At 58.8% G+C, this 11,044-nt stretch overlaps 2 protein-coding genes across 3 annotated transcripts in view; both read right to left on the reverse strand.

Moving 5' to 3' along the window:
• Nucleotides 1–1,119, reverse strand: part of SLC25A42 (solute carrier family 25 member 42) — a 12,604-nt gene extending 11,485 nt beyond the window's left edge. Inside the window, exon 1 of one of the 2 annotated variants that reach the window (XM_057387550.1) lies at nucleotides 1,058–1,119. The gene's annotated coding sequence lies outside the window, so the exon portion shown is untranslated. Of the gene's footprint in view, nucleotides 1–1,028 lie in introns of both variants that reach the window. The other variant, XM_057387551.1, reaches the window with a different exon arrangement.
• Nucleotides 1,120–2,244: 1,125 nt separating this feature from the next.
• Nucleotides 2,245–10,965, reverse strand: ARMC6 (armadillo repeat containing 6). Its single transcript, XM_057387549.1, has 8 exons — nucleotides 10,855–10,965; nucleotides 9,957–10,213; nucleotides 9,438–9,520; nucleotides 6,632–7,202; nucleotides 6,114–6,259; nucleotides 5,483–5,614; nucleotides 4,815–4,952; nucleotides 2,245–3,358 (listed from the first exon to the last, which is right to left on the reverse strand). Exons 2-8 carry the CDS (start codon nucleotides 10,075–10,077, stop codon nucleotides 3,146–3,148), a joined length of 1,404 nt encoding a protein of 467 aa, XP_057243532.1. The 5' UTR covers nucleotides 10,078–10,213; nucleotides 10,855–10,965; the 3' UTR covers nucleotides 2,245–3,145.
• Nucleotides 10,966–11,044: the final 79 nt, after the last annotated feature.

Consider the following 11,044-nt stretch of genomic DNA (forward strand, 5'->3'; position numbering starts at 1 on the left):
CCAAAGCCTCAGGGAGGGTCCAAATCCACCCCAAAGCCTCAGGCAGCAGGAAAAGCACCATCAGCACACACAGACACGGCCCCAATGCCCCGAGTTCCAGGCTGGAACGGGCAGTTCCACCTCAGGCGTGCCAGGGAAGGTGGGACAGCTTTGATTGACCCCGCGCCGGCATTTCCAGCGTTTTCCATCTGTCTGTGACGTTCCAGCTCAAAGCCCAGCCAAGGGGCTCCTTCCATTCCCCTGTGAAGGCAGAGCAGGGAATTCACCCCTGTCCCGTGAGTTTCTGCTGAGCTGGGAGAAGCGGGAGACACCGAGAGAGCCGCGTTCAACACCGTCTGTGCCCCCTGGGATCGCACAGAAACACCGCTCGGCCTTACTGCCASCTTCACACCGAGTTAAACACGATAAAAATCACAACTCGCATCTGGAGCCGCGCTTGGCTGAGCCCAGCTTGGGTGGGGAAGGGAACAGGAGGCTGATGTGCCCGGCACAGACAGCGGGACAGGGGCTGGGACAGGGACAGGGGGAGCGGGGCAGGTGGGGATGGGAGGCACAGAGGCAGGGGAAGCAGGGGAAGCAGGCAGGACAAGCAGGGAAGAAGAAGGCAGGGAAGAAGAAGGCAGGGAAGAAGGCAATGAAGGCAGGGAAGAAGGCAATACAGGCAATGCAGGCAGTGCAGGCACGGAGCGCAGCCCGCACCCTCCCGCACCGCTCCCGGTCAGTGCGGGCCGCGCCTCCCGCGCGGTGCCGCAGCTCCAAGGCCGGCGCCGCTCCCCCGCAGCTCGGCCCGGCCCGGGTCCCGCCGCTGCCCCGAGCGCACCGGGACGGCCGCGGCAGCCGCGCCAGAGCCCCGCGGGCCGGGCCGGCACSGTGACCCCGCGGGAGGCCGCGCCAATGTCACCCGGTTCCTCTCGCCGCCACAACGGCGCGGGGCCGCGCGGGGCTCGGGGCTGGGCCCGGCGATGGGGCCGTGGGGCCGGGCTCTCCCCGCGGCGGTGGAGCCATGGGGCCGGAGGTCCCGCACTCACCGGCTCCGGGCCGGGGGTCCCGCACTCACCGGCTCCGCTCCGCGTCCGCTCCGCCGCCGCCAGGCCGCCCCCGCTGCGCCGCGGGAGGCGGGGCCCGCCACGGGGCGCGGCCAATCGGGGCGRCGGGGGCAGAGCCGCGCGCGGGGATTGGCTGCGCGGCCATGATTGACGGCGAGGGCAGCCAATCGAGAGCGGGAGGAGGCGGGGCAAAGAGGGGCGGGCGGAGCCCCGGTAGCGGCACGGGGCAGGCGGGGAGAGCGCGGCGGAGAGGAGCGGAGAGAGCCCGGTGCGGGGCGGAGAGAGGAGCGGGGAGAGCCCGGTGCGGGGCGGGGAGAGCGGGGAGAGCGGAGGGGAGAGCCCGGTGCGGGGCGGGGAGAGAGCCCGGAGAGCCCGGTGCGGGGCGGGGAGAGCCCGGTGCGGGGCGGAGAGAGGAGCGGAGGAGAGCCCGGTGCGGGGCGGAGAGAGCGGGGAGAGCCCGGTGCGGGGCGGGAAGAGGAGCGGGGCCCGGCGGGACTGCCCGGGAGCGCGAAGGGCCCTACCGGGGAGCCGGGACAGCCCCACCGGGAAGCACGGACAGCACTGCCGGGGAGCCGGGACAGCCCCACGCGAGTGCCCCGCTCCAGGAGCGACAATCGCCCCCGATCCCAGCCGGGAGTGCCCACAGCTCCCACCCGGCTCCGTTGTCCAGCACACCCCGTGTCCTGCGGGCCCCAGGGAGTGCAGGTTGGAGCGCAGCTCCAGCAACTCTTGGTTCGAGGGAAGGAAATTCCATCTGCGGGGGAACCCTCTGGTTGATCGTCCCCCAGCCTTTGGGGTGGCTTTTCCCCCATCCCAGACCCCCAGAAGTGCAAAGCCCGACAGCCACAGGCTGCACCAAACACGCTACCCTCAGCAATCACATTCTCCCCAAAATGCAGGATCTGGAAGCTCTGCATCTCTTCACCAGTTCTTGTCCACTTTGCCATGAAGGATCTGGGCCTTTTCACCCCCGAGGAGTCGGAGCAGGGCACAAACCCCTCCAGCTCTTCCCCCGGCAGGCAGAGGAGCCAGGCAGCCTCTCCTCCCCCACGCGGGTAGGGAGCTCTGAAGAACACACTGACCTTTGCAATCTGCTGGCAGACAGCAGGGCTGCGGGAGCTTTTACTCACAAACTCACACACAGGCATTTCCAGCACCTTGCTTTTCCTGCCACRAAGAGGCTCCACAAAGAGCCTGAAACATTTGCACGCTTTATAAGGTCACCATTTCTACAGAATATCACATTAAAAACATCCACTCGTACAAACAGCGGCGGCAGCGCAGGGGGAAGGCTCAGCACCAGAGCAGAGCTGGGGACCCGGCCCAGCAAAGCCTTGAGCTGAGACTGCAGAGCCTTTCTGGGCTCTGCTTTGCCCCGAGTCCACAGTTTGCCTCAGTCCACGAGCAATGACAGCRTTCCTGGATCCTGGGAAGGCTCAGAGGTGACAAAGCCTGGGCTTCCAGCTTTTCCTGCTGTGTGACACCACTGCCACTTGGCCCCACTTTGAATCCCACCCCAAAACAGCCCCTGCCCCGCTCCCCTCACTGAGGGAGAACACAAACTTTCCTCCTGGATGCCAACGGCCGCCTTCCTTCGGTCCACGTTATCCCAAATCCTTCCTTTGCTTTTTGTGTTTAAAACGTTACGCTGGCGGAAAAAAATCCCAAAGAAAGCAGCAACACCGAGTAGGGTCAGCAGTAAAAGAACAGGGAAGAGGACAGAGCACGTTGACAAATGCTGGGACTCCTCCTCGGCCAGCCCCTGGCCAGCTCCACGGGACAGGGACAGCAGCCACGGTGCCAAACTGTGCCCGGGACAGAGSCAGCGCTGCTGTCACCGCAGGGATGGAACAGCCCCGTCCCACACACGGGGAGCAGATCATCTTCAGCCATGAGATGACCCAGGGAATGAGCACTACAAAGAGTTGGTTTTGCAGCCTGTGAATGCAGAAAAGCCATTTCAGCTGTAGCTCCCAAGAAAAGGTCCCCTGCAGGCTCCCAAGGCAGGCGTTTGCTTGGGGTGTTCCAGCGGGGCGTGGGCACACACAAATCCACGGCAGGACAGAGCCTGGGATCCTCCAGCTCCACACAGCGAGGATTCACTGGGCCAGGCTGCCYTTCTGGCCCGTCCACAGCTCCCGCAGCTCCACCTTGCAGCCCAGGTCCCTGAGAGCTGCCCTGGCCACGTCGTCGCAGTCCCTGTGCGCCGCCCGCGCCTCCGAGATCAGATCCTCGGCCCCCATCTCCAGGATGGGCTGCGAGAAATCGCGGCTCCGCGCCACCAGGTTGCGGATCAGCATGCAGGCCTGTTTCTGGGGACACAGCAGGGACAGCCATCAGCAGGGAAATGGGAAATGGGAACATTCTGACACAAACAGAGCACCTCTGACTCCAGCTAAAGACTATTTTCTGAGATGCCGCAGAGAGCAGCAAACTCTTCCCTGGAAGAATAAAACCCATGGATTTTATTCCCTGTTGGAGTTTACACAACCAAACCTCTGTTGAAATCTCCAACACCAGCCAGGCAATGCCAATTMATTCTTTAAATAACACCAAGAATTCTCCAGTTCAGCCCCACCTTCCCACCCCTGCTATGCTGTTCCAGGCACTCAACTACTCCTTCAGGAAATCTTTTCCATGGTATTTTAATACTCTGGAAAGCACAAAAGTGGACACAGAACCTGCTGGAGAAACCAGAGGCAAACTTCTCGCCATGCAGGTGGTTTGGCTTTGGAGAACAGAGGGCAAAGGCTGGGTTTGRAAAGAGCCCATCCTGATTCTGCTCTTCCCAGGAGGAAAAGAAATGCCTGGAAGAGGAGCGTGGCATTCCATAGCTTTATCCACTGGCACTCAGGGGGATTTGAAAGCCAAATGAAGGTTGCTCTGAGCACATCGGGGTGACAAATGCAGGGGTGACAAATGCAGGGGTGACAAATGCAGGGGTGACAAATGCAGGGGTGACAAATGCAGGGGTGACAAATGCAGGGGTGACAAATGCAGGGGTGACAAATGCAGGGGTGTCGCTGCCTTCCCAACACCCTCAAAAGCTGCTGGAATCCGCTGAGCAAAGGGAGAAATGCCCAGGGAGAAGAGAGCAGAGCCAGGCCAGACCTGCTGGGTGCTGTGAGGGACACACCTGGACAGCACAGGGGACACAGGGACACTCCTGCACAGCCACAGGGACACACCTGGACAGCACAGGGACACACTGCACAGCCACAAGGGACACAGGGACACACCTGCACAGCCACAGGGACACAAGGACATACCTGCACAGCACAAGGGACACAGGGACACAACTGGACATCCATGAGGGACACAGGGACATACCTGCACAGCACAGGGACACAGGGGACACAGGGGACACAGGGACATACCTGCACAGCCATGAGGGACATACCTGCACAGGGGACACAGGGACATACCTGCACAGCACAGGGGACACAGGGGATACAGGGGACATACCTGCACAGCACAGGGGACACACCTGGACAGCACAGGGACACAAGGACATACCTGCACAGCACAGGGACACACCTGCACAGCACAGGGACACAGGGGACACAGGGACATACCTGCACAGCCACAAGGGACACAGGGGACACAAGGGACATACCTGCACAGCACAGGGGACACACTGGACAGCACAGGGGACACAGGGGACACAGGGGACACAGGGACACACCTGCACAGCCATGAGGGACATACCTGCACAGCACAGGGACACAGGGGACACAGGGACATACCTGCACAGCACAAGGGACATACCTGCACAGCCCCCTCCCGCGGGTGAGCCTTCATGGCCTGCAGGGCCGCCAGGGCCCCCCCGGCCTCCATGATGACGCTGCAGTTCTCGGGTTTGCGCAGGGCCAACATGCACAGRGCTGCACAGCCCTGCTCACAGATCTGCAACAGAGGGAATGCACTCACTGCCTGAACGGGGCAAAGGAAAGGGGGTGTTCCCTTTTATGGCAGCTTTTCATTTCTTTCAGTGTTTTTGAAGTTTTGTTCCGCTGCAGCATCCTGCTGCCCTGGCATGTAAACCAAGCAGGAGGTTGGAATAATGATCTCAGGTATTTCCTGCTTTCCTGATTCTGTGCTTTGCACCCCAGAGGTGTAAAACACTGCTGCTACTATCGATCCAACTCAGAGTAAGAAAAAATCAACCCATGGATGCTGGGAAAACCTTTACATTCACACAAATGTGAGACAAGTGGGCACTCACGGGGTGCTCAGGGTTTACACACTGCTCAGCTGCAAACACAAACACACATCCTGCAAACACAAATCCTGCAAACACAAATCCTGCAAACACAAACACACACCCTGCAGCTTCCCCTGAGCTCCCTCCCCAGCCCAGAACTCCCAAGGGGTACCTGAGGGTTGCCCAGGTGCTGATGGCCAGCACCATCAGCTCAGTGATTGCCAAGGGGTACCTGAGGGTTGCCCAGGTGCTGGCTGATGGCCAGCACGATCAGCTCGGTGCCCCCGGCACCCACGATGGCGTCTTTGACGTCGTCGTTCCCGGCCACGGCGCGGATGGCGCTGAGCACCTGCTTCACCACGTCCTGCTCACAGAACAAAAACAGATCAAACAGGGAGCTTTGGGCCTTGCAAAGCCAACCAGAACATCCCCAGCAGCTCCACACAATGGCTGTGGCAATGATCAGCTACAAAGAGCAGTGTCACCTCCTCACTACATGAGGGACCTGGGAAATCTCTGCCAGAGCATCAGTGAAGCTTAAAGAATCAAACATCAACCTCTGGCACTTGAGCATCTCCGTCCTCCTGGATCCCCTCAAGCTGGAATGGTGGAAAAGCAAACCCTCAGCTCTTCTGGGAGCAGGCAGAGCTCAGCTCTGAGAGGATGAGGACACGGGAACAGCTCTGAGCAAGGGGCTCACAAATCTCACCTGCAGAGCATTTAATTCTGAATACACGGCTGTAAATAGGCTGTAACTGCACCTACAATACTGCACAGGCTATGGCTCATCCATTAAAACCAATCTCAGAATGAAGAGCACCTCCTCCTGTGTTCCCCCCTCCCCAAACCCTTCCAGCACTCACCGGGTGCTCCATGCAGTCAGCCAGGAGTGTCACCATGAAATTTAAGCCCCCAAGGTCCACAATTTCTTGGCAGAACTCATTCCTGACAGAGAGGCGAGAGAGGGTGGCACAGAGCTCGCTGAGAACCCCGGAGTTATCTGTGAATGCTGCAGAGAGAGAGGAGGGATGGAGTCACTACAGGCAGGGAGGGTCCTGCTGATTCATTTGTTTCATTAAAAAAAACAGGAAACAATGTCTTTAACTCCTAAATGTGCCCCTAAAGCTGTAAAACACTTCCCAAATACAGAGACAAATAACTCTGCTCATCTGACTGCTCCACAGGCTGTCAGCAGCACCACGGTGCCACTCTTTGGCTCTCTCAGGGCACATTTTATCAACAGAATTCAACTSCAAAAGTGAGAAATTCCTGAATCTGAGGAGCTCCTGAGAGAAGAAATCACGAGTGATTCCTGAGGCAGCAAGAGGAGAAACCCTGGGTGATTCCTGATTAGGATCCAGAGCTCTGGGGTTGATTTTACCTTTGCCAGCCTCAATGAGGACCCTCAAGCCGTCGTTCTCCAGGACGATCATCTTGGCGTGGTCGTGGGCGTGTCCGAAGGGCACTCGGATGTCATCATCAAAGGTCATGACTCGCAGAGCCGAGGCCGCTGTCCTGACCAGGTCAGCGCTGTCACCGTGCTGGGTGATGGCCCCGGTGAGCAGGCCCAGGACCCCTCCCCTGACCAGCTCCTGCCGGTTCTGCTCGTGCTTGAGGCAGGCGTGGCGCACGCAGCGGATCCCGGCCAGCGTCACCTCGGGGTCGTGGCTCCGCTCCCGCAGCGTCCGCAGCAGCAGCTCCTGCCCCGCGGGGTCCAGCAGGTCGGGCTGCCCGTCCAGCAGGGCAGCCAGCGTGCCCAGAGCCTGCAGCAGCAAATCCCTGTCCCCTGCAGCCAGCTGGAGCGCAGAGAACAGCACGGGGTAGGCGCCGTTCTGGCCGGCCAGGGAGCGGAACGCCAGCTGCTCCTTGCACTGCGCCGCGAAGGCCGAGAGCTGCTCCGGGAGCTGGGCCAGGTCTGASYGRGCCACGGCTGTGCCCAGGGCATCCAGGGTCTGAGGAGACACCAGGGGTTAGATCTGCACTTGAACTGAGCAGGAACAGCAGCACAGTTTATTTACAAAGGCAATTCAAATCAGTTTGGTGCTGTTAGAACCATGGCTGCCTCAATCTGCAGCCACGGCTGTGCCCAGGGCATCCAGGGTCTGAGGAGACACTGAGGGTTAGATCTGCACTTGAACTGAGCAGGAACAGGAGTACAGTTTATAAATAAAGGGGTTAGATCTGCATCTGAACTGCACAGGAACAGCAGCACAGTTTATAAATAAAAGCAGTTCAAATCAGTTTGGTACTATTGGAACCATGGCTGCCTCAATCAGCAGTGTTTGGGCTGTGCCCAGGGCATCCAGGGTCTGAGGAGACACCAGGGGTTAGTTCTGCATCTGAACTGTGCAGGAACAGCAGCACAGTTTATTTACAAAGGGGTTAGAGCTGCACCTGAACTGTGCAGGAACAGCAGCACAGTTTATAAAAAAAGGCAGCTTCAAATCAGTTTGGTGCTGTTGGAACCATGGCTGCCTCAATCAGCAGCGTTTGGGCTGTGCCCAGGGCATCCAGGGTCTGAGGAGACACTGAGGGTTAGATCTGCACCCGAACTGTGCAGGAACAGCAGCACAGTTTATAAATAAAGGGGTTAGTTCTGCACCTGAACTGCACAGGAACAGCAGCACAGTTTATTCATAAAGGGGTTAGATCTGCACCCGAACTGTGCAGGAACAGCAGCACAGTTTATTTACAAAGGCAGTTCAAATCAGTTTGGTACTACTGGAACCATGGCTGCCTCAATCAGCAGCCACGGCTGTGCCCAGGGCATCCAGGGTCTGAGGAGACACCAGGGGTTAGATCTGCACCCGAACTGCACAGGAACAGGAGCAGAGTTTATAAATAAAGGGGTTAGATCTGCACCTGAACTGTGCAGGAACAGCAGCACAGCTTATTTATAAAGGGGTTAGATCTGCACCTGAACTGTGCAGGAACAGCAGCACAGCTTATTTATAAAGGGGTTAGATCTGCACTGAACTGCGCAGGAACAGCAGCACAGTTTATAAATAAAGGGGTTAGTTCTGCACCTGAACTGCACAGGAACAGCAACACAGTTTATTTACAAAGGCAGTTCAAATCAGTTTGGTACTATTGGAACCATGGCTGCCCCAATCAGCAGTGTTTGGGCTGTGCCCAGGGCATCCAGGGTCTGAGGAGACACCAGGGGTTAGTTCTGTACCTGAACTGAGCAGGAACAGCAGCACAGTTTATTTACAAAGGCAGTTCAAATCAGTTTGGTGCTGTTGAAACCATGGCTGCCCCAACCAGCAGCCACGGCTGTGCCCAGGGCATCCAGGGTCTGAGGAGACACTGAGGGTTAGATCTGGACCTGAACTGTGCAGGAACAGGAGCACAGTTTATTTACAAAGGGGTTAGATCTGCACCTGAACTGAGCAGGAACAGGAGCACAGTTTATAAATAAAGGGGTTAGATCTGCATCTGAACTGTGCAGGAACAGCAGCACAGTTTATAAATAAAAGCAGTTCAAATCAGTTTGGTGCTGTTGGAACCGTGGCTGCCTCAATCAGCAGCAGTTGGGATTTGGCACAGAACCCTCAGAGGGACAGGGACRCCCCTGTGCCACCACTGTCACACCTGCACTGGGCACCAGCAGCAGCTCAGCTGGGTTTAACAGCACAGCCCAGCCCTGGCAGGGCCCAAGGCCCGGCTGGACAGGGCTCAGAGCAGCCTGGGACAGTGGAAGGTGGTGCCATGGCAGGGTGGGCACCGGATCCCAGCCTTGGCACCAGCCCAGGGCACTCAGTGCCACATCCTGTCATCCCCAGGGCACTCAGTGCCACATCCTGTCATTCCCAGGGCACTGAGTGCCACATCCTGTCATCCCCAGGGCACTCAGTGCCACCTCCTGTCATTCCCTGGCACCTCCAACCCTCCCTGGGGCTGGGCAGCCCTTCCAATGCCTGACTCCCCGCCCATGAGCAAATTCCTCCTGCTGTCCCACCTGAGGCCGTTCCCTCCTGTGCTGTTCCCGGGAGCAGAGCCCAACCCCACCTCACTCACACAGATCATCCCCAAAAAGCATAAGAACCTCTTGGAAAGTTGATATCATTCCCAGTTTGAAGAATAAACAGGATTAACTGCGTGAAGAGCTCCCAGAGAAATGGGCCAGAGGCAGGAGCTGGCCTGGTACTGATGTGATTCCATAACCCTGATCCTGGAGCTCCTACCTGCAGGATTTGGTGCTTCTGCCTCTGCCCGTTCTCAGAGGCAGGAGGGCGCACAGMTTTCACAATATTGCTCAGGTCCACACCTAAGAGGGGAAGCAAAACCAAGATCAATATCGGYTCCAGGATAAGCAGAGTCAAATAAACACTGTCAGTTCCAGTTCCAGGGAAGATCTGTCAATTCAACCACAGAGAACAAAGCTGAGCTTGTTGTGAGGATGCTGCAATGCTAAATTCTGACTCTAAGGTCAAATTCATCCTAGAACAAARCCAAATGTCAATTGAGGAGGAAAAGCRAAGGAATTTACTTTCACTGACCAGATTTCACCCTCCAGTTCCCTCTAAGCAGTTTTCCAGTCATAATTAATCCACAAAAGCAGGTCAGCATTAATGGTGTCTCTGTTCCACATTACAAAGGCTCCTTTCCAAGGCTGGMTGATCCATCTTTGCCTGCAGCTCCTCATAAACCCTCGGATTTGTGAAACCTCAGCCCGATCTGCAGGAGCAGCTGATGTACAATACCTTGGGACTCGAACTGCTGCACAGCCTCTCTCACAGCCTCCTCGGGCTCCATCTCAAACTCGGTGATGTTCTCCTGCACCGCATCGTCGAACGTTTCCTGGGCGATCTGTTTGGAGCCCATTGTGCTGGGATGGGATGGGATGGGATGAAACCACCTCCGTGTCCTGCTGGTGAGAGAGCACGGCTGATTCTGGTGCAAAACCTTCCAACGCCAACCAGAAACAAAGCCAGAGGCTCGTTCTTCCTCWAAACAGAACCTCAGAATTCGAAATCAAAAATATACAGTCAAAGGCATGGCCGGTTTTTTATTTAAAGGGCAAAATATGGCAGTTAAGAGGGATAATGAGACATTTCAGCATCATTTCACGGTTTGAATGGGGTTTCAGGATTCTCGCTGCAGAACAGAGGGCCCCGTGCCCGGTAACGGCCCCGACCCGCTCCCGCCGGGCCCGGCCGAGTCCCGCACCCCTCAGCAGGCCCCGCAGGACCCCGCCCCGCTGCTGCCAGCGAGCTCTGGCGCGGAGAGCGCCCCGAAGAAAGGGGCAGCGCCGGAGGAGCCCCGGGACGGCCCCGCTCCCCTCAGTTCCCCTCAGTTCCCCTCAGAACCCACCGGAGCTCCCGCCGCACAAAAGGCGAGCGCGGTGCGGCCCCGCTCGGCCGCCGTACCCAGGCCCCGCCCCCGTGCGCGTGCCTCGCTGCCCACACGCGCGCGGGGAGCGAAACAGAGCGCGAGGCGCCGCACTGCGCACGCGCACCGCTCCCGCTCCCGCGCCCGGCCGCTCCCACGCACGCGCAGTATCGGAGCGTACCGAGCGCGCCCCCAGGGCAGCGGCTGTCCCAGCGCCCCGCCCTTAGCGCGGGAGGCTCGGGCCGCTCCCCTCGCTCCCGTTCCGCTTACCGGCACCGCGCCCGCACCGTCAGCACCGGGCCCGCAGCGTGCGCCGGCACCGCCCGCCTGCAGGGGATGAGGCGGCTCCGCRCGGCGCAGGCGCGGCGGGAGGGGGCGGGACCCGCCTGGGCGGGGGCGTGTCCAGCCGGAGGGGGCGTGGCTAAAAGAATTTGGGGGGCGCGGGGAATGAGTGAGGGGC

This window comes from Malurus melanocephalus, unplaced genomic scaffold (assembly GCF_030028575.1).
Source record: "Malurus melanocephalus ecotype Western Australia unplaced genomic scaffold, MMel_1.1 scaffold_1249, whole genome shotgun sequence".
NCBI lineage: Eukaryota > Metazoa > Chordata > Aves > Passeriformes > Maluridae > Malurus > Malurus melanocephalus.